At 49.8% G+C, this 19,037-nt stretch overlaps 1 protein-coding gene across 3 annotated transcripts in view; it reads right to left on the bottom strand.

The window, feature by feature from the left end:
- The window catches only part of SPACA9 (sperm acrosome associated 9), a 128,561-nt gene that overhangs the window by 14,122 nt on the left and 95,402 nt on the right, over nt 1–19,037 (bottom strand). For all 3 annotated transcript variants that reach the window (XM_069609315.1, XM_069609317.1, XM_069609316.1), the window contains exon 3: nt 14,503–14,705. In XM_069609315.1, coding sequence (XP_069465416.1) covers nt 14,503–14,705 — 203 coding nt within the window. The remainder of the gene's footprint in view (nt 1–14,502; nt 14,706–19,037) is intronic.

Genomic DNA, 19,037 nt, shown 5'->3' with positions numbered 1-19,037 from the left:
CCTGCGACAGCCAGAAGCTGCTCTCTGTTTGCTGGTCTCCGGCAGACAGTCCCCGAGACCTCCAGAAGCTGCTCTCCGGTTGCTTGTTTCTGACAGGCAGTCTATGCGACAGCCAGAAGATGTCTGTTTGCTCATCTCTGGCAGGCAGTCCCTGAGACCTCCAGAAGAAGCCCTCTGTTTGCTCGTCCCTGGCAGACAGTCCAGGCAACTGCCAGAAGCTGCTCTCCGTTTGTTCCTTTCTAGCAGACAATCGCTTAGACTGCCAGAAGCTGCCCTCTGTTTGCTCGTCTCTGGCAGACAGTCCAGGAGACCGCCAGAAACTGCTCTCTGTTTGCTTGTCTCTGGCAGACAGTCCCTGAGACCTCCAGAAGCAGCCCTCTGTTTGCTCGTCCCTGGCAGACAGTCCAGGCAACTGCCAGAAGCTGCTCTCCGTTTGCTCCTTTCTGGCAGACAATCCCTGAGACCACCAGAAGCTGCCTTCTGTTTGCTTGTCTCTGGCAGACAGTCCCTGAGACCTCCAGAAGCTTCCCTCGGTTTGCTCTTCTCTGGCAGACAATCTCTGCGACAGCCAGAAGCTGCTCTCTGTTTGCTGGTCTCCGGCAGCCAGTCCCCGAGACCTCCAGAAGCTGATCTCTGGTTTCTTGTTTCTGACAGGCAGTCTATGCGACAGCCAGAAGATGTCTGTTTGCTTGTCTCTGGCAGGCAGTCCCTGAGATCTCCAGAAGCAGCCCTCTGTTTGCTCATCCCTGGCAGACAGTCCAGGCAACTGCCAGAAGCTGCTCTCCGTTTGTTCCTTTCTGGCAGACAATCGCTTAGACTCCCAGAAGCTGCCCTCTGTTTGCTCGTCTCTGGCAGACAGTCCAGGAGACCACCAGAAACTGCTCTCTGTTTGCTTGTCTCTGGCAGACAGTCCCTGAGACCTCCAGAAGCAGCCCTCTGTTTGCTCGTCCCTGGCAGACAGTCCAGGCGACTGCCAGAAACTGCCCTCTGTTTGCTCATCTCTGGCGGACAGTCCCTACGACAGCCAGAATCTGCCTTCTGTTTGCTTGTCTGTGGCAGACAGTCCCTGAGACCTCCAGAAGCTGCTCTCTGTTTGCTCCTCTCTGGCAGACAGTCCAGGCGACCCCCAGAAACTGCCCTCTGTTAGCCTGTATCTGGAAGACAGTCCCAGAGACCTCCAGAAGCTGCCCTCTGTTTGCTTGTCTCTGGCAGACAGTCCCTGCGACAGCCAGAAGCCGCCCTCTGGTTGCTAGTCTCTGGCAGACAGTCCCTGAGACCTCCAGAAGCTGCCCTATGTTAGCTTGTCTCTGGCAGGCTGTCCAGGCGACTGCCAGAAGCTCCTCTCTACTCGTCCCTGGCATACAGTCCCTAAGACCTCCAGAAGCTGCCCTCTGTTTGCTCGTCTCTGGCAGACAGTCCCTTAGACCTCCAGAAGCTGCCCTCTGGTTGCTTGTCTCTGGCAGACAGTCCAGGAGACCGCCAGAAACTGCTCTCTGTTTGCTTGTCTCTGGCAGACAGTCCCTGAGACCTCCAGAAGCAGCCCTCTGTTTGCTCGTCCCTGGCAGACAGTCCAGGCAACTGCCAGAAGCTGCTCTCCGTTTGCTCCTTTCTGGCAGACAATCCCTGAGACCACCAGAAGCTGCCCTCTGTTAGCCTGTATCTGGAAGACAGTCCCAGAGACCTCCAGAAGCTGCCCTCTGTTTGCTTGTCTCTGGCAGACAGTCCCTACGACAGTCAGAAGCCGCCCTCTGGTTGCTAGCCTCTGGCAGACAGTCCCTGAGACCTCCAGAAGCTGCCCTCTGTTAGCTTGTCTCTGGCAGGCTGTCCAGGCGAATGCCAGAAGCTCCTCTCTACTCGTCTCCGGCATACAGTCCCTAAGACCTCCAGAAGCTGCCCTCTGGTTGCTCGTCTCTGGCAGACAGTCCCTGTGACAGCCAGAAGCTGCCCTCTGTTTGTTCGTCTCTGGCAGACAGTCCCTTAGACCTCCAGAAGCTGCCCTCTGGTTGCTTGTCTCTGGCAGACAAACCCTGCGACAGCCAGAAGCTGCCCCTTGCTCTTGGAATTGAACTTCCCTGTAAGCAGCCCTTTCATGGGGAGCCCTGTCTACTGAAGACCAATCTCCTAACACTACCCAAAGCGGTGTCGAGACAGCGAGATGGGCAGGGTTTTTATTTCTGAATAGGGTCCTGGATGCACATGAGCTATGGGCCGAGCTGAGCGGCAGCCATATGACCCAGCAAGCCATGCCCATGGTTATGAAAGCAGATTGGTTGGCATATTTGTTAGGCGCTTATACAACAAGTAAATTGTGTTTCATAGCGCCCACAGGGTAACAGGGAGCGAACATGGGATTGAAGGACAATTAAAACAACTGAAGGATAAAGACAGACTTACTAGGCCTAGTGAGCATTCAGAGTGTGCAAGTGCAAAGAGAGCAGAGGGAAGGAGGGAATGGAGGGTAAGTCTTGGCGTGCCTGTGCTCATGGGTGAGCAGCAGATGTAAGTGCTCAGTGTAGTAAGTGCTAAAAGCCCATAATGCTGTGTGTGTGCTACGTCAGACTTTGTCCAGGGTGCATGTGCCACATCAGGCTTTGTCCAGGGTACATGTGCCACATCAGGCCTTGTTTAGGGGGCATGTGCGGCTTGGTTACCAGCTCGGCATTATTCGTGAAGGTGTGTTTTACTGCCTCAGGATCGAAGGCAACATGGACTCTACTTGCTGAGTCGGGCACCCTTACATGCTGTGGCGGGGTCCCGAATGGTGCTGTGCAGCCAAGCCCCAAAGGTTGAAGGAAGTGCATTGCTAATGTAACCGGCTAAATGCACTATCTCAGGATTCTGTGCGCGGGTGCTGTGCACGTTGCCTGGCCCAGAACTGCTGTATGGAAATGAGCCTGCTCGCCACCGCTGCTGCCTTATTTCCCATTCAGATCCCGCTTCCCTCCCCAGCTCGCCACATCCCTCCCAGCTCCCCTTCCTGGACTCCAGCACTCCCGCCTCCCAACCCGCCCCAGAGCCCTGATTGGAGCTTAGTTCTGTGTGACATCTTGATTTGGTCCAGAAGCACGGTGAGAGTTGCATCCTCATTCAACCGTCTTACCCCAACCCAGAGGCAGGTAACTGCGGCCGCTTCCAGAGAGCCCTTGGGCCCATAGCTTTCACTTCCTATGCCCATTCCAGCTCCGTTGTTGACCACTTCCTCTCTCCCCCCGCCCCCTGCTTCCTTCACTGGGAACCGTCTTCACTGGTCTTCCAGTGCAGCCCTCTGCCCGGTAGCCCCAAGGCTAAGGTCGGCCCCAACAGAGGCAGCTCCTGGAGGTGACGGCAGGAGTCCACAGGGGAAGACGGGTGCCAGCCGTCCACCATCAACTACAAGGACCAGTAAGGTAGGAGTGGCCTGGGTTAGGAGTAGATCAAGCACTCTACCGTATAATCCTAGCCACCTAACAATCCAATATAAAACAGTTCCAAAATCTATCAGGGTTTCTGTTCCAAAATTGTATTGTAAGATATTCAGATTGCATTGATAGGCCTCTCTCCCACTATACAGGTCTCCAAAGTTATCACAGATTCTGTTCCCAGTTGTATTATGTGATACTCAGATTGCATAGATAGGCCTCTCCCCCAAAAAACAGGTCTCCCAAATTTAGGAGCGTTTCCGTTCCGTAATCGAATTGTATGATACTCCGATTGTATTTATAGGCCTCTCTCCCACTTTACAGGTCTCCCAAATCTATCAGAGGTCCTGTCCACATACTATATTGTGTGATATTCAGATTGCATTGCTAGGTGCCTCTCCCAATACACAGGTCTCCCAAATTTAGCAGGGTCTCTGTTCCAAAATTGTATGGTATGATATTCAGATTGCACTGATAGGTTCCTCCCCCATATACAGGTCCCCCAAATTGATCAGGTGTTCTGTCCCCAAACTGCTTAGTATAATACTCTGTTTGCATTGATAGGCCTCTCTCCCACCATACAGGTCTCCCAAACTCACCAGGGGCTCCATCCCCAAACTGTATCGTATGACACTCAGATTGCATTGATAGGCCTCTCTCCCAAAATGATCAGGGATTCTGTCCCCAAGCTGTATTGTATGATATTCTGATTGCTTTAATAGGCCTTTCAATAAAGGCGCCCAAAATTGTTATGGGGTTTTGTCCCCAAACTGCATAGTGTGATGTTCTGTTTGCATTGATAGGCCTCTCTCCCACTTTACAGGTCCCCCAAACTTACCAGGGGCTCCATTCCCAAACTTTATCGTGACACTCAGATTGCATTGATAGGCCTCTCTCCCACTATAAAGGTCTCCAAAATGTATCAGGGGTTCCACCCCTAATTGTATTGTATGATATTTAGATTGCATTGGTGGGCCTCCCACCCACTATACAGGCCTGCTCCCAAACTGTATTGTATCATATTCAGATTGCACTGATGGGCCTCTCTCCCACTATACAGGTCTCCCAAACTTGATGGGTTTCTGTCCCCAAAATTGCATTGTATGATATTCGGACTGCATTGATGGGCTTCTCTCCCACTGTACAGGTCTCCTGAATTTAGCAGGGGTTCTGTCCCCAAAATTGCATTGTATAACATTCAGATTGCATAGTTAGGACTCTCTCCCAGTATACAGGTCCCCCAAGTCCAACAGGGGTTCTGTCCCCAAGTTGTATTACATGATGTATGGATTGCATTTAGGGACCTCCCTCCCACTGTACAGATCTCCCAAAACGATTAGGGGTTCTATTCCAAAATTGCATTGTATGACAGTCAGGTCGCTTTGATAAATTGTATTGTATGATAGTCAGATTGTATTGATAGGCCTCTCTCCCACTATACAGGTCTCCCAAAAACTATCAGGGGTTCTATTCCAAAATTGTATTGTATGACATTCAGACTGCATTGATAGGCCTCTCTCCCACTACACAGGCCTCCCAATTCTGGCAGGGGTTTGTTCCCAGACGGTATTGTGATATTCGGATCGCATTGGGGGTTCCTCTCTCCCACCGTACAGGTCTCCCAATTTTAGCAGGGGCTCTGGTCCCAAACCGCATTGTGGGATATTCAGTTTACATTTATAGGCCTCTCTCCCACTATACAAGTCTCATAAATATAGCAGGGGTTCTATCGCCAAATTGCATCTGTTGCCATTCAGATTACAGCGATAGACCTCTCTCCAACTATACGGGTCACCCAAATTTCGCAGGGACTCCGCTCCTAAATTTGAATCATAAGGATTACAATACTCCTTAGGGTCCCGCCTACCATACGAGACTCCAGAACATAGTCAGAACTAGCCTCAAGCACAAACTTAGCTAAACCCCCTTAACATACTCCCAGTGAGGACTAGACCGTGATAGAATAGTTCCAGCCGCCCTTATCCTTTCAGAGAGACCTACACAGACAGCACTGAACTTCGACCTACAACACCCCTGACAACAGTACGCCCAGCACTAAAACCCCTACCAGACAGCGCTCGGAGGACACACAAACCGACCCACCGGAAGAACAGACGGCACAAAAGCTCCCAAGCCTACCAATACAAGAAGAAACACCAGCACTCCCATCACAAGACACAGCAGCCAACCACTCAACCAGCACCTCCGCACTGAGCACCAAAATGCCCCGGACCAGAAAAGGACACAGAGAAAGGGCACAAGACAAGGCCGCACTGGAAACAGGCACACAAATCCAACCTACCACCGAAGCAACAACCTCATATAGAAGAAACACAACACCCAAAACCAAAACGACCAGAACAAAACTCCAAAGGGAAAACTCCCTATATCTCACACCATACCTTGTAACCACCCCAGAACGAGGATACCCCAACGACAAAGAGACATCAAGACAGACAAAGAAAATCCTGAGACAATCAGAAAAAAGACGGGAACACCCAAGAAGAAGGTGGCCAGAGTCCGATCCCATCACCCCATACATCACAAGAACAGAAGGACACCCCCAACACCCGCGCCATACCGGACATAACAACGAAGAAGATCTTATAACCAACAACCCAAACATGAACCTAACTGACCAATTCAACGAAGAAGAAGCCTTCATGGACCTTCACCAAACTAGCACAAACGTAGCAGCAACACCACTGAACAGCCAAGCTTTCAATCTAGCAGACCACCTCAATGAAAATGCAGCCTCCGCTGATCCTCGTACGCCCTTCTACATTGAAGCTACAACCTTCGCTGATCCTCATCCACCCACAATCAACGCCAACAATGATGCCCCGCAACCAAACAACCACAAACCAAAACAAGGTACGACCAACAAGCAAAACCACACCAATAAGATCCACTGCAACCTCATCAATGCAAGATCAATATCAAAACATGCCACTGAGATATACGATCTGCTCTGCGACGGAGGGAATCGACATCCTATTTGTAACAGAAACCTGGCTAGATGACAATTACAAGATCGCACTCAACAACTGCTTGCCTGAATACTTCAAATGCCTCCAATCAAACAGAAAAACCAAAATAGGGGAGGAAGGCTGGCAACCATTCACAAAGAACACCTGGATATCAAACTGGAAGACCCACTAATCATCGATAAATGCGAATCCCTAATCATACGTCTAGCAGTAACATCCAAAACAAACTTGAAATTCATACTAACATATAGACCACCAACCTACGATACAACCTTCGTAGACTCCTTCACAGAAGCAATCACTGTCCTAGCCATCAAACACAATCACCTGATAGTCCTAGGAGATTTCAACATCTGGTTTGAAGGAGAAAGCACAACCATACCAAAATCGCTAACCAGCCATCTAGCAGCGATGAACCTACAACAACTAGTCAAAGGAGCAACCCACTCGGCAGGGCATACACTTGACGCAATCTTCGCCAACAAACTACTCCTCACCACGGCACCCCCAATTCAAATACCCTGGAGCGACCACCTCATCATCCCCTTCATAATCTTAATGACCAGGCTAACAATCAACCGGACAAAACAACGGAAATCATGAAAAGAAATTGGAGAACCATCAAAAACTCCAACCTGCATGAACTCCTGGAGCTAAACAAACCACACCCAACATTCATGGAAGATGATGACCTGGACAAAAAGGTAACCCTGCTGCATTCCTGGATTATAACTACTATAGACAACATTGCCAAAGAAAAACCCTTCGCTTCATCTAATAAACAGTCTATGGCAAAATGGTTCATCCCACTACTGTGCACCATGGCAAGAAAAAACCGAAGACTAGAACTTGATTGGAGAAAACAAAATGATGGGAAAACAAACTGAAATTCCTACAACACAACCAGGCTTACAAAAAGGAAATACAAAAAGCAAAAAGGAAACACTACGACAACCGAATCTTCGAAGCACCAAACACCCAAAAAGAGCTCTTCAAAATCCTAAACGAAATCAAAAACCCTCCAGGATGTAACAACACACCAACTCCGTCCACAAAACTCTGCAACAACCTCACGGACCACTTCAAAACCAAAATCACTAACATCCAACAAACCATTCAAAGCAGATCGTCTGATCTGACCACAACCCCCAACCTACACCCGGGAGGAGCACCCAAACAAACTACGAAGCTTTCCAGAAATATCAGTGGAGACATTCGTCAAACTGGTGAATGAAAGCAACAACTCAGGGTCCCCCGATGACCCATGCCCACCAGACATATACAAATCAATTCTTAAACAAGGAACGCCCATGGAATATCACAGGAATGTCCTCAACCATTCCATCGCAACTGGGAAAGTGCCACAAGACTTCAAAACTGCATACATCAGGCCACTACTCAAAGATACAGCGGGAAACGTAGAGGACCTCTCCAACTACAGACCTATATCCAACATCCCGTATACAGCCAAGCTGCTCGAAACGTACATATACAAAATGACCCAAGAGTTTATAGAGGAGCACTGCCTACTAGACCAGGCACAAGTTGGCTTCAGACCACTGAGAGGAACGGAATCAGCTCTACTCTCAATATGGGACGATCTAAAAACCAACGCAGACTCGGCCAACAGCGCTACCTTGATACTCCTAGACCTATCGGCAGCATCTGACACAGTCAACCATGACACCCTCATAACGAGATTAGAAGCACTTGGAAATACAGACACCGCTCTACTATGGATCAAATCTTTCCTAACAAACAGAACGGAAACTGTATTGATGAAACCCTTCAAATCCAGCCCAAGAGCTTCCACCTGTGGAGTACCACAAGGATCATCCTTCTCCCCGCTACTATTCAACATCTACCTGTATCTACTTATCAGAATCATCAAAAGCCACGGTCTCACCTGCTACAACTACGCTTCCGATACACAAATAATCTTCAAAATACAAGACAACCCGGAAAGAAACTCAACGCTAGAAAACTGCCTCCGCAATGTATTTTTCTGGATGAACTCCGATTCCCTCAAAATCAACCCAGGCAACACCGAAATAATGACTGTGGAGGAGAAAACCAATTCATCCCTTGGCCAAGGGAACTCGGGACTACCCCAGCCCCCTCTGCGATTGTAAAAAACCTGGGAGTTCTGATGGACAATATTCTCACGCTAGAGCCACAAGTAAACGCTCTCCTCAAGAAATGCTTCTTCCTCCTGCAAGCGGCAAAGAGAATCTTACCGTTCCTATCGTTCGCCAACAAAACGACCACTATCATCGCCCTTGTCATGTCCAAAGTAGACTACGCCAATAGCCTATGCATGCCTGAACAAATCCTAAAAAAACTACAAAACTCCTAAAAAAACTACAACGCATTCAAAACGCGGCAGCCAGACTACTTCTGAAACTACCCCGAAGAGAACACACTGAACCAGTGCTGAAAACACTACACTGGCTACCAATAAAACAACAAATAAAATTCAAAACAATGTGCATTACGCACAGAGCAGTACACAACGAAGGCGCTGAGTTCCTAAGAGACAAACTGCGCATACATCGACCAACAAGAACGCTCAGATCAAGCATGGACGTCCGCCTGGAACCGAAGCCCTACAACAAAAGACAACTTGTAGGATCCTCCTTCTCTCACCAAGCCCCGAAAACCTGGAACGACCTTCCAAAGTACATACGTAACACTAGAAACCACCTATTATTCAGGAAATTACTCAAAACCTGGCTCTTCACGTCATAACTAGAAAGACTGGCCACAGGGGCACCGACATACCAAAAAACACCAATGAATGTAGAGTGACCGCGATACGCACCGATCAATCAATGGGAAAAGCTGAGGCAACTATCTGACGGCATACTAAAGGACCAAACGGGAGACACTCGCAATACGACCAAAGACAGTAAACATAGCAAACTAAGACCGAAAAACTAGAACAAATCATCAAGAGGACATGGACCTAACTATGACCTTCCCCATCAGCCCTTAGAAAAAATCATAGAGAGGGAAAGGAAACACTGCATCACGGGCCCAAGGCAATGGGTGAGAAACAGAATGTTTCATCACTACACACGGCCCACCAATACAAAGCAGGAAGCACAATGCCTCAACACACAAACTACAACTAAACAATAGTCTCAAGGATGTTCGCTCCACGGAAATCAAAGAATCAGTTACGACAGAAGGATACGAACGTCTGAATACACACGCTCACCAAGACGGACCCACTAGGACAACACTTCAACATGACCGCAATCCTGAACCACTCAAAGCCTTAACTGACCAGGGTCACACTAGATTACCTAAGAATAGATATCACCCACCCAGTCCCACACCTGAAGATTAGGTTCAGACGCACCCACCAATCCATACTATACTCAATAGGATACAGCTGGACCAGCGCAACACCACCAAATCGAGTCGGCCACCAGGAACCAGCAACACCCGAACCCACAGCAACATCAGAACCCACAGGTATACAACTCTAACGGAATCTTAAGTACCTGAACCTGGATACAGACCGCACTAACCCAATCCTCAATCTTCTGCTTACTTAAACCCACACAAAACCACACAACTATCTCTCCCCCAGCAATCCGCACGCACTTTACCACACTGCATCAACAACACATAAACTTCACCCACAGCACTCAAGGCCTTCATCCGATCCGATCCGATACTAGCACCAAAGCCCAGCACTCGGTGTCAACCGAACTGAAGCTGCCAACAGCACACCACATCTCCCACTCTCCTTCTCCCCTCCTCTCGACTAACCCTACCCGCACCCTTCCTGTTTACAGATCTGCCAGAGCGCCTGGGGACCAATTCCGTTGGTGACGGTGTGCTATACAAGTACTGATAACATAACATAACAAAGCATAACATTTGAAGGAAGGCGCTGACACTGTGCGGTTTCCTCCACATCCTCTGACGCAGACCAAGTGACTGCCCATCTTTCTGTAATGGTTTTATTTAAGGGGTCCTACAACATGACCTACCCCAGACGCCCCACCGCGATGTTCATGCGGCCATGATTAAATAGCAAGTGTTTGGATCATTGCCTTATGTGGGATGGAAGGCGGGGGGGCACTGGTGCCCTGGCAATGCGGAAATACGCAGGAATCCTACAGGAGGCAAGAATAAGTATTTAGAGAGCAAAGATATGCACAGTGGGGGGTATGCACGGATAGTACATGAGGGAGGCAGTGAGGGGTATGCACGGATAGTACAGGAAAAAGGCACCGAAGGATATGCACGGATGTTACAGGAAGGAGGCAGCGAGGGGTATGGACGGATGATAAGGGAAGGAGGCAGTGAGGGGTATGCACAGATGGTACAGGAGGGAGGCACCGAGGGGTATGGACGGATGGTAGAAGAAGGGAGGCAGTCAGGGGTATGCATGGATTGTACAGGAGGGAGGCACCGAGGGGTATGCACAGATGGTACAGGAGGGAGGCACCGAGGGGTATGGATGGATGGTACAGGAGGGAGGCAGTGAGGTGTATGCACGGATTGTACAGGAGGGAGGCACCGAGGGGTATGCACAGATGGTACAGGAAGGAGGCAGTGAGGGGTATGCACGGATTGTACAGGAGGGAGGCACCGAGGGGTATGCACGGATTGTACAGGAAGGAGGCACCGAGGGGTATGCACAGATAGTACAGGAAGGAGGCAGTGAGGGGTATGCACAGATAATACAGGAAGGAGGCAGTGAGGGATATGCAGAGATAGTACAGGAAGGAGGCAGTAAGGGGTATGCAGAGATAGTACAGGAAGGAGGCACTGTGGGGTATGCACAGGTGGTACAGGAGGGAGGCAGCGAGGGGTATGCACAGATGGTACAGGAGGGAGGCAGCGAGGGATATGCACAGATGGTACAGGAGGGAGGCAGCGAGGGGTATGCACGGATAGTACAGGAAGGAGGCAGCGAGGGGTATGCAGATATAGTACAGGAAGGAGGCAGCGAGGGGTATGCAGAGATAGTACAGGAGGGAGGCACCGAGGGGTATGCAGAGATAGTACAGGAGGGAGGCACCGAGGGGTATGCACGGATTGTACAGGAGGGAGGCACCGAGGGGTATGCACGGATTGTACAGGAGGGAGGCACCGAGGGGTATGCACGGATTGTACAGGAAGGAGGCAGTGTGGGGTATGCACAGATAGTACAGGAAAGAGGCACTGAGGGGTATGCACAGATGGTACAGGAGGGAGGCAGCAAGGGGTATGCACAGATGGTACAGGAGGGAGGCACCAAGGGGTATGCACGGATGGTACAGGAGGGAGGCAGCGAGGGGTATGCACGGATTGTACAGGAGGGAGGCAGCGAGGGGTATGCACGGATTGTACAGGAGGGAGGCACTGAGGGGTATGCACAGATGGTACAGGATGGAGCGGGGTATGCATGGATGTTACAGGAAGGAGGCAGTGAGGTGTGTGCACGGATGGTACAGGAGGGAGGCAGTGAGGGGTATGCACGGATTGTACAGGAGGGAGGCACCGAGGGGTATGCACAGATGGTACAGGAGGGAGGCAGTGAGGGGTATGGACGGATGGTACAGGAGGGAGGCAGTGAGCGGTATGGACGGATGGTACAGGAGGGAGGCAGGTAGGGGTATGTACGGCTGGTACAGGACAGAGGCAGGTAGGGGTATGCACAGATGGTACAGGAGGGAGGCAGTTAGGGCTATGCACGAATGTTACAAGAAGGAGGCAGTGAGCGGTATGCACAGATGTTACAGTACGGAGGCAGTGAGGGGTATGCGCGGATAGCACAGGAAGGAGACAGTGTCAGGTATGCACGGATAGTACAGGAAGTGCATGTAAGGGGAAAAGTGGTAAGTGCGGAGCAAAGGAAAACAGATAAATAAATAATAAGGCAACAAACAGTGGTAGTGCAGCCAGCAAGTGGCAAGTGCTGGGTTTAGGCAGCAGACAGGGTATGTCTGATAAGTGCTGGAAGAAGAGGGGTGGGGGACTGTATGGGTACAGCTACAGACCCCAGTGCAAGGGGTGGCCCAGAGGCAGTGCAGGAGGGTGAGCAGGTACCTGGGCCCGGAAGACAGAAGGTAGGCCAGGTGCACAGTGCCAAGAGAGAACAAATCAGCAGGGGAGGGGCGGGGGGTGAAGGCAGAAGCCAAGAGGAAGGTCTTGAGGTGCTTCCGGAACCGGAGATGGTTCTCCTCAAGTTTCAGAGTCGCAGGGAGGCTATTCGAGAGGGAGGCGCCAGCAGAAGACCGATCTAACCCCGGCTCATTTCTTTGAAAAACGACTGACCCTGGGGGAGTTAGAGGAGCGAAGAGCTCGAGAGGGGAGGTATTTGCGGAGGGATAGCTGAAGGTATTTTGGACCCAGGCCCCAGAAAGCCTTGTGCACAATGCAGAGGGTTTTGAATTTAAGTCTTGCGTCCACTGGTAGCCAATGGAGAGATTTCAGAGCTGGAGGGATACAATCCCAGGGCTTGAGGTCAAGGACAAGTCTTGCAGACCTGTTCTGGATTAGTTGCAGAGGGCGGAGAGTAGAGGCAGGTAGATTTAGAAAGAGGCTGTTACAATAGTCCAACCTAGAGAGAACCAGAGCTTGGGAGACAATGAGGTTCTGGGGGAAGGAGAGAAAAGTCAGAGTACCTTTGAGGAGTTTCAGTAGGAAGTTTGACTTTTTAGAGACATCCCAGATATGGGCAGAGAAGGAAAGTGTGGAATCGAAAGTGACCCTGAGGCTCGTAGCCTCGCAGGTGGGGGTAGGAGGAGGGCCAAGGGAGGCCAGCCAGAGAGTGTGGGGAAAGGATGGTGAAGGTGTGCCGATGAGGAGGATCTACGTCTTGCTGGCATTCAGACAAACATCATTGGCGGCACACCAATCTTGAATGGCAATTAGGCAATTGGAGATGAGAGACGGAGAGGAGGTGGCCGAGGGCAGCCTGAAAATGAGTTGAGTGTCATCAGCACAGCACTGGAAATTGGAGCAGAAAATGCCAATGCAGTGGGCAAGAGTTGCCAGGTATTGGTTGGCAAGCCAGGGTGAGAGATTATACCCCTGGGGAACACCACAGGTAGAGAGGGAGATCGATGATAGGAAGGACCCAAGTTGGACCTGGGAGGGTCGATCAGAGAGGAAAGAGGTCATCCAGGCCAGAACCTGATCAGTTATACCCAGGTTATCATGGAGACGGTTGAGCAGGATGGCATGGTTGACCGTGTCGAAGGAAGAAGAGAGATTGAGTAGGATGAGGCCAGAGGGAATGTTAGAGTCGAGGTTGGAGAGCAGACCTTCACGGATATTCAGCAGAGCAGTTTCCGTGCTTCTTGCAGCTCTGAAGCCAGACTGGTGGTCGTGGGTCAGTCAACAGAGTCAGAATGAAGGTTAAGCTGAGATGGGCAGCTTTTCTAGGCGTTTGCCCAGAAAAGGAATAATGGAAATTGGGCGATAGTTAGCCGGACAAGCAGGATCAGCTGTGGGTTTCTTGAGAAGAGGATGCACAGGGGAGTGCTTCAAGGGGGAGGGGAAGGATCCTGAGGCAAAGGAGAAGTTGCAGAAATCGGCAAGGGCCGCAGCGAGGGTATCAATGTGGTCCTTGATGGATTTAGAGGAACATGGATGAACCTATTTCGACAAGGCTTTCATACATCGGACTTGTCTAGCAATCCTGTCAGGGGAGAAAAGAGGAAAGGACGAGAAAGGGGGGGGGTTGTTGAAGGAGGGTCAGCATGCACAGTCGGAGAGGGGGAGTAGGGGAGGAGAGGGTGGACAGGATGTCCTGGGGTTTTGTAGATAAAGTGTGAGGCAAGGGCATTGCAAAGAGCCTGGGAGGCAACAGGAGGGGTAGAGACTGCAGCAGGGTTGGCCAGTTCCTTGCAAATTTTAGAGGTCGGCCGAGTTGTTAGATGCCGCAGAGACACAGGCTTGAATGTGGACTCTCTTCTTGGTGAGGACAGAGAGTCGATATTGCCTTTGGAGCAGGTGACAGGCCTACACTTACGTTTAAGTGTAGCTAGGTCAGAGTCATACCAGGAATTGCACTTGGCTTTAGACTTCAAACAGATCCTCATGACAGGGGCAAGAGCATCAAGAGTATCAGAAATAGAGGAGTAGAGCCACGGACAGTTCCATACCTGGCTCGGATGCAGGTCAGGTCATTCTGGAGGCTCAGGAGGGTCTTGCATACGGCGAGGCTCCCCCCAGCAGTCCTGGAGTCCGTCTCCACTTTCTCGATACTCAGGGTGAAGTCCAACAGGTCTCTGCAGAGGTCCATGAATTGGTTCATGATGCGCCGGTCAGTGGTGTGTGTGCAGTGGTTTTCTAGGTAGTACTGCACCTGCGGGCATAAGACCTTGCCACATGAGTACACCCCCAACTTCAGTTCAAATGAGCAACACATTAGATGGGTACGGGCAGGTGATAAGGCAAGTTACTTAAGGTGATCCATTGAATCTCAAAGTGATTTATTTTCTCATTGAGTGCTACCCACTGCAAAGAGAAATGACATAAGCATTTACACTTCAAGTAAAAACATGACACCTTTTTGATTATATAAATATAACCCCAGGCCTGTGATGCCCTAGCATGGTCAAGGCACGGGTGGTCAATGACACGCATCCACACACGTTAATAATTGCCAGTAACTCCCTTTATTGGTGTGCCGTCATTACTTTCATGATGTGTGGTCACATTACCTGATCCCGCTTCCACATGATGTCTAAGTTCAGATACTACAACCACCCCCCGGAATAATAACTGTTCGCCCCATTCATTCTATACACCGTCTTGGTCATTTTATCACTCAATGGGGTCGTCCATCGGCCCTTGGGGTTGTGTTGTCTCAATATTCTCCATGTTGTTGCTTGGGATTACTCTTCGTCCCCTGTGTGTATCCGGATTCTTCATTTGTTTTGAGCTCCCTCATCCTCCTCTTCCTCTTCCTCCTCCTCTTCCTCCTCCTCCTTCCCCTCCTCCTCCTCCTCCTTCTCCTACTCCTCCTCCTCCTCCTCCCCCTTCTCTTTCCCTCTCTCCCCTCCACCCCCTCGGTCCCTGTTCATTTATCTTCTGTACGAAGGACACAGTTCTCGTCACTCTCTTGTCAGCCCGCGTGGCAGTGATCATGGAGCATTTTCTCCTTATCACAGTAGGTGGATCCGTTCAGCAAATGCATCATATCAGTGATGCGTGCTGTCTGTCCCTCATGATGGCTCGGTTGGGGACTCGCATGTCAATGCATAGCCGTATGTGGCCTTCATGTTTGGGACTGGAACCACTGCCTAGACCCACAGGGTGGGCCCTGTGGCAGGTTGGATTATGTCTGCCTTGATTAGTGCCTGTAGTTCTTTTTCCACCTGGTGCTGGATATTGAAAGGTATTCCCCTGTAGTGTTGGACTGGTCGATATGGAGATATATTTGGCACCCTTTTAAACAGTGCAAGGAATGTTGGATTTTTTCAGCTGGAAATATATATGTGTCTGCCATGAAGCAGTATAAAATGTGGATGAGCCCCATTTGGACAGCTGATTGGAAGCTCAGTATGCACCCACAGGTGGCTTCTGCATTTATGACATGTATTGTGATGCGGTTAGCCTTCTCTTTGTAATTACAGGTGGTTGTGATCCTTTGCATGGTAATGGTTCCTTCACCGCATAGGCATATATGTCCACTTGGGATTTATGTAGGCGGGCGTTTGTTTGAGTTTCAGGAACTCTTTCTCTGGCACCACGTTCAGTGTTGCGCCTGAGTCTATGAGGAAGTCATGTCTCTTCCCTTGTATTTCGAGTGGCAGCATTGGACTGTGTGCCATGGATGTGGGATTTCCCAGTGCATATAGGTATCCTCATTTTCTTTCCAAGCTAGAGGGTGTGTCTGATACACTCGATGATGGAGTTGTCATGTGTAACTTATGAATGCGTCTTCTGTCTTTTCTGCGATTCTCTGGTGATGGGGAGGGTCTAGGTTTGGTCCTCCGTCCCTCCCTCGTGTAGTATTTTCGTTCTGCATGTATGTTCCCTTCTTCTGTTGAGTGGCGAAGAGGGTATTGCTGTGCTGTTTGTATCCTTTGGGGGGTTGACTAGTTGCGTGGCACATGGATCTAAAGTGGTCCTCCTCTCTGCATGCTGAACATTCTTGTACCAATGCTGGGCATGTGCCGTAGTGTGGACATTCATAGCCACAGTGGAAGCATCAATGTTTGTTGTTCTTGTTTCTTTTTGCAGTGCAGATTATGTCATGATTTAGTGCAGCGCCTCCTCCTTGATGGTGGTTTGCCTGTGTAATCTGTAATTTGCTCATGGTGGAAACCTAGTGTTCGAGGGCCATGGTCGTCCTTGCTAGCAACAAGATTTCTGTTAGGGTGTGGGACTTCTTTAAGAGCTTCTACTTGAAAGGAATTGATTCACATCCAGCAATAATTTGTGACTTTACTGCTTCATCATTAGAGTACAGGTGAAACGTGCAGTGTTTTACTCTGGCCTTAAAACGTTTTACGAATTTGTCCATGGTCTCACCCTGTAGTTGTACAGTGGTGTGGAAGATGTGGCACTCATAATCCATGTTTTTGTGAACTGAGAAATGCTCATTTAGAATATCCTTCAGCTGGGGGTATGTGTAAGCAACATCTTCTGGCAGTTTGAAGATAATATCCCTCACCTCTGGGCCCGCTGTCAATGTGAGGAGCCCTTTTATGCATTCGTCGTCTTGTGGGCCTAGAGCGTCAGTAAGTAAGTAAGGGGTGCCCACCGGGAGAGGTCCGAACTAATTCTTTCTAGTAGTGGGAGGAAGTTAAGCTCTACCAAACTCGAGAGGTCACTGGGTAGATTAAACCCCCAGGTATGGGGTGGCCGAATTCTCGATTCTCATTTCACATATGGAGCGTCTACCTCTAGTTACTGCATCTTTGACTCCGATGGGCATCACATTTGACTTGGGGTTGTTTATTTCCAGGCCTGAAAATCTACTGAATCGCTGTATTTGGAAGGGACTTTTCAAAGTTAGTCATGTAAAAGAGGATGTCCATCGGCAAATAGGGACAGTTTAAAGTCGTTTTCACCACTTTGGATTCCTGTGATCCCTGGGTTTTCTCTAATTGCGATTGCCAGGGGTTCCATAGTAAGGGCATACAACAGGGGGAAGATGAGGCGGCCCTCTGGCCAAATGGAGTTGGGATGAGATGATGCCATTCACTGCCACCTTTGCGGAAGGGTTATTGTATAGGGCTGAAATCCAACGCCTGAAGTTACTACCAATTCCCATTATTTTGTAAGGCTTTCCCCATGTAACCCCACTCCACTCGGTCAAAGGCTTTTTCTGAATCTATGGAAATCGGGTATGCCCTAGTTCCCAGGCTTTGTGCCTCATGCATTAGATTTATAGTTTTCCTCATGTTGTCAGAACCCTGGCGGCCCGGGATAAACACCACTTGGTCACCATGGACCAAGATGGTCATAAGGTGGTGGAGTCTATTGGCCAACACCTTTACCGTGATTTTAACATCCGCATTAAGTATGGAGATTGGGCGATAGGACTGGCATTGAGATGGGTATTTTCCGTCTTTCGGGATGACTATTATGAAAGCTGAGAGCATGGAGCTAGGGAGAGAACCTGTTTCCATCACGTTGTTAAACAATTTAATCAAGAATGGGGCCAATGTGGAGCAGAACCTTTTGAAAAAGCAGACCGTGAAACCCCCCCCCCCCAGGGTAGTGCCCCCCCTTCAAGCCACTGACAGTATCAACTACTTCCTGCTTGGTGATAAGAGCTTCCAGAGCTGCTGCTTTACCTGGGGCGAGGCTTGGGAGGGAGTTCAGGAAGCTGTCCACCTCGGCTCTGTCGCCTGTGTACTCTGCTCTATAGGGAGTTTCATAAAATGCCCAAAACTCCTCTGCTACCTGGGTGTCTTCGAGAAGATTTTCTCCTTTTATTGAGTGTATGGTAGCCACCCTTCTGGCTTTCCTCTGTTTCCTCAACCTGCAGGCCAGAATTGTATCGGCTCGCTCCCCCTTTTCCATGCATTTCTGTTTCAGGAATGCTAGCTTATGCTTGGTTTGGCCAATCAAAAGAGCCTCAACTTTGCTTTATGTTCCTGGAGCTTGTTCCATTTCCCTGGGAACATCTGGGATTTCAGTTTCCCTCCCGGCTGAAGAGCCTCAATTCTCTCACCCCCCCCCCCCAAGTGCTCCCTCTTCCGCTGCTCTCTCTTTCTATCTCTTTCTCTTGGCTTCCATCCCTATCAGGGCTCCTCGAATTGTGGCCTTGAAGGCATCCCAGACTATCAGGATCGATACTTTGCCATTGTTGTTGAGTTCAAAATATTCTCTGATTTTTTTCAGCAAGCTCATTATCTCTTAGCAAGAGATCATTGCATGGCCATCTAGACTCGTGTTTCAATGGGGGTAGTTCCCCTATTCTGATTTTCACCAGGTCATGGTCTGACCGTGGGATGGTTTCCGTTGTTGATTCCCGTATCCTATCTTGTAGAGGGGTGTCAACAAGGATGTAGTCGATCCTCGAAAATGTATCATGTAGCCTTGAGTAGTCTGTGAACGGCCACGTATCTCAATATGGGAATCTGCCACCCCCAGCTCCAAATTGATCTGCTGGAAGGCAGAGGCCTTCCTGTACTGTGATTGGGGTGCTACGGGGGGGTCCGCCCTTTGTCTGGCTAGC

Source organism: Ambystoma mexicanum, chromosome 8 (genome assembly GCF_040938575.1).
Source record: "Ambystoma mexicanum isolate Mex_15411 chromosome 8, UKY_AmexF1_1, whole genome shotgun sequence".
Lineage (NCBI taxonomy): Eukaryota > Metazoa > Chordata > Amphibia > Caudata > Ambystomatidae > Ambystoma > Ambystoma mexicanum.
The sequence above is the reverse complement of the archived record's forward strand: the minus strand, read 5'-3'. Positions and strand labels throughout refer to the sequence as shown.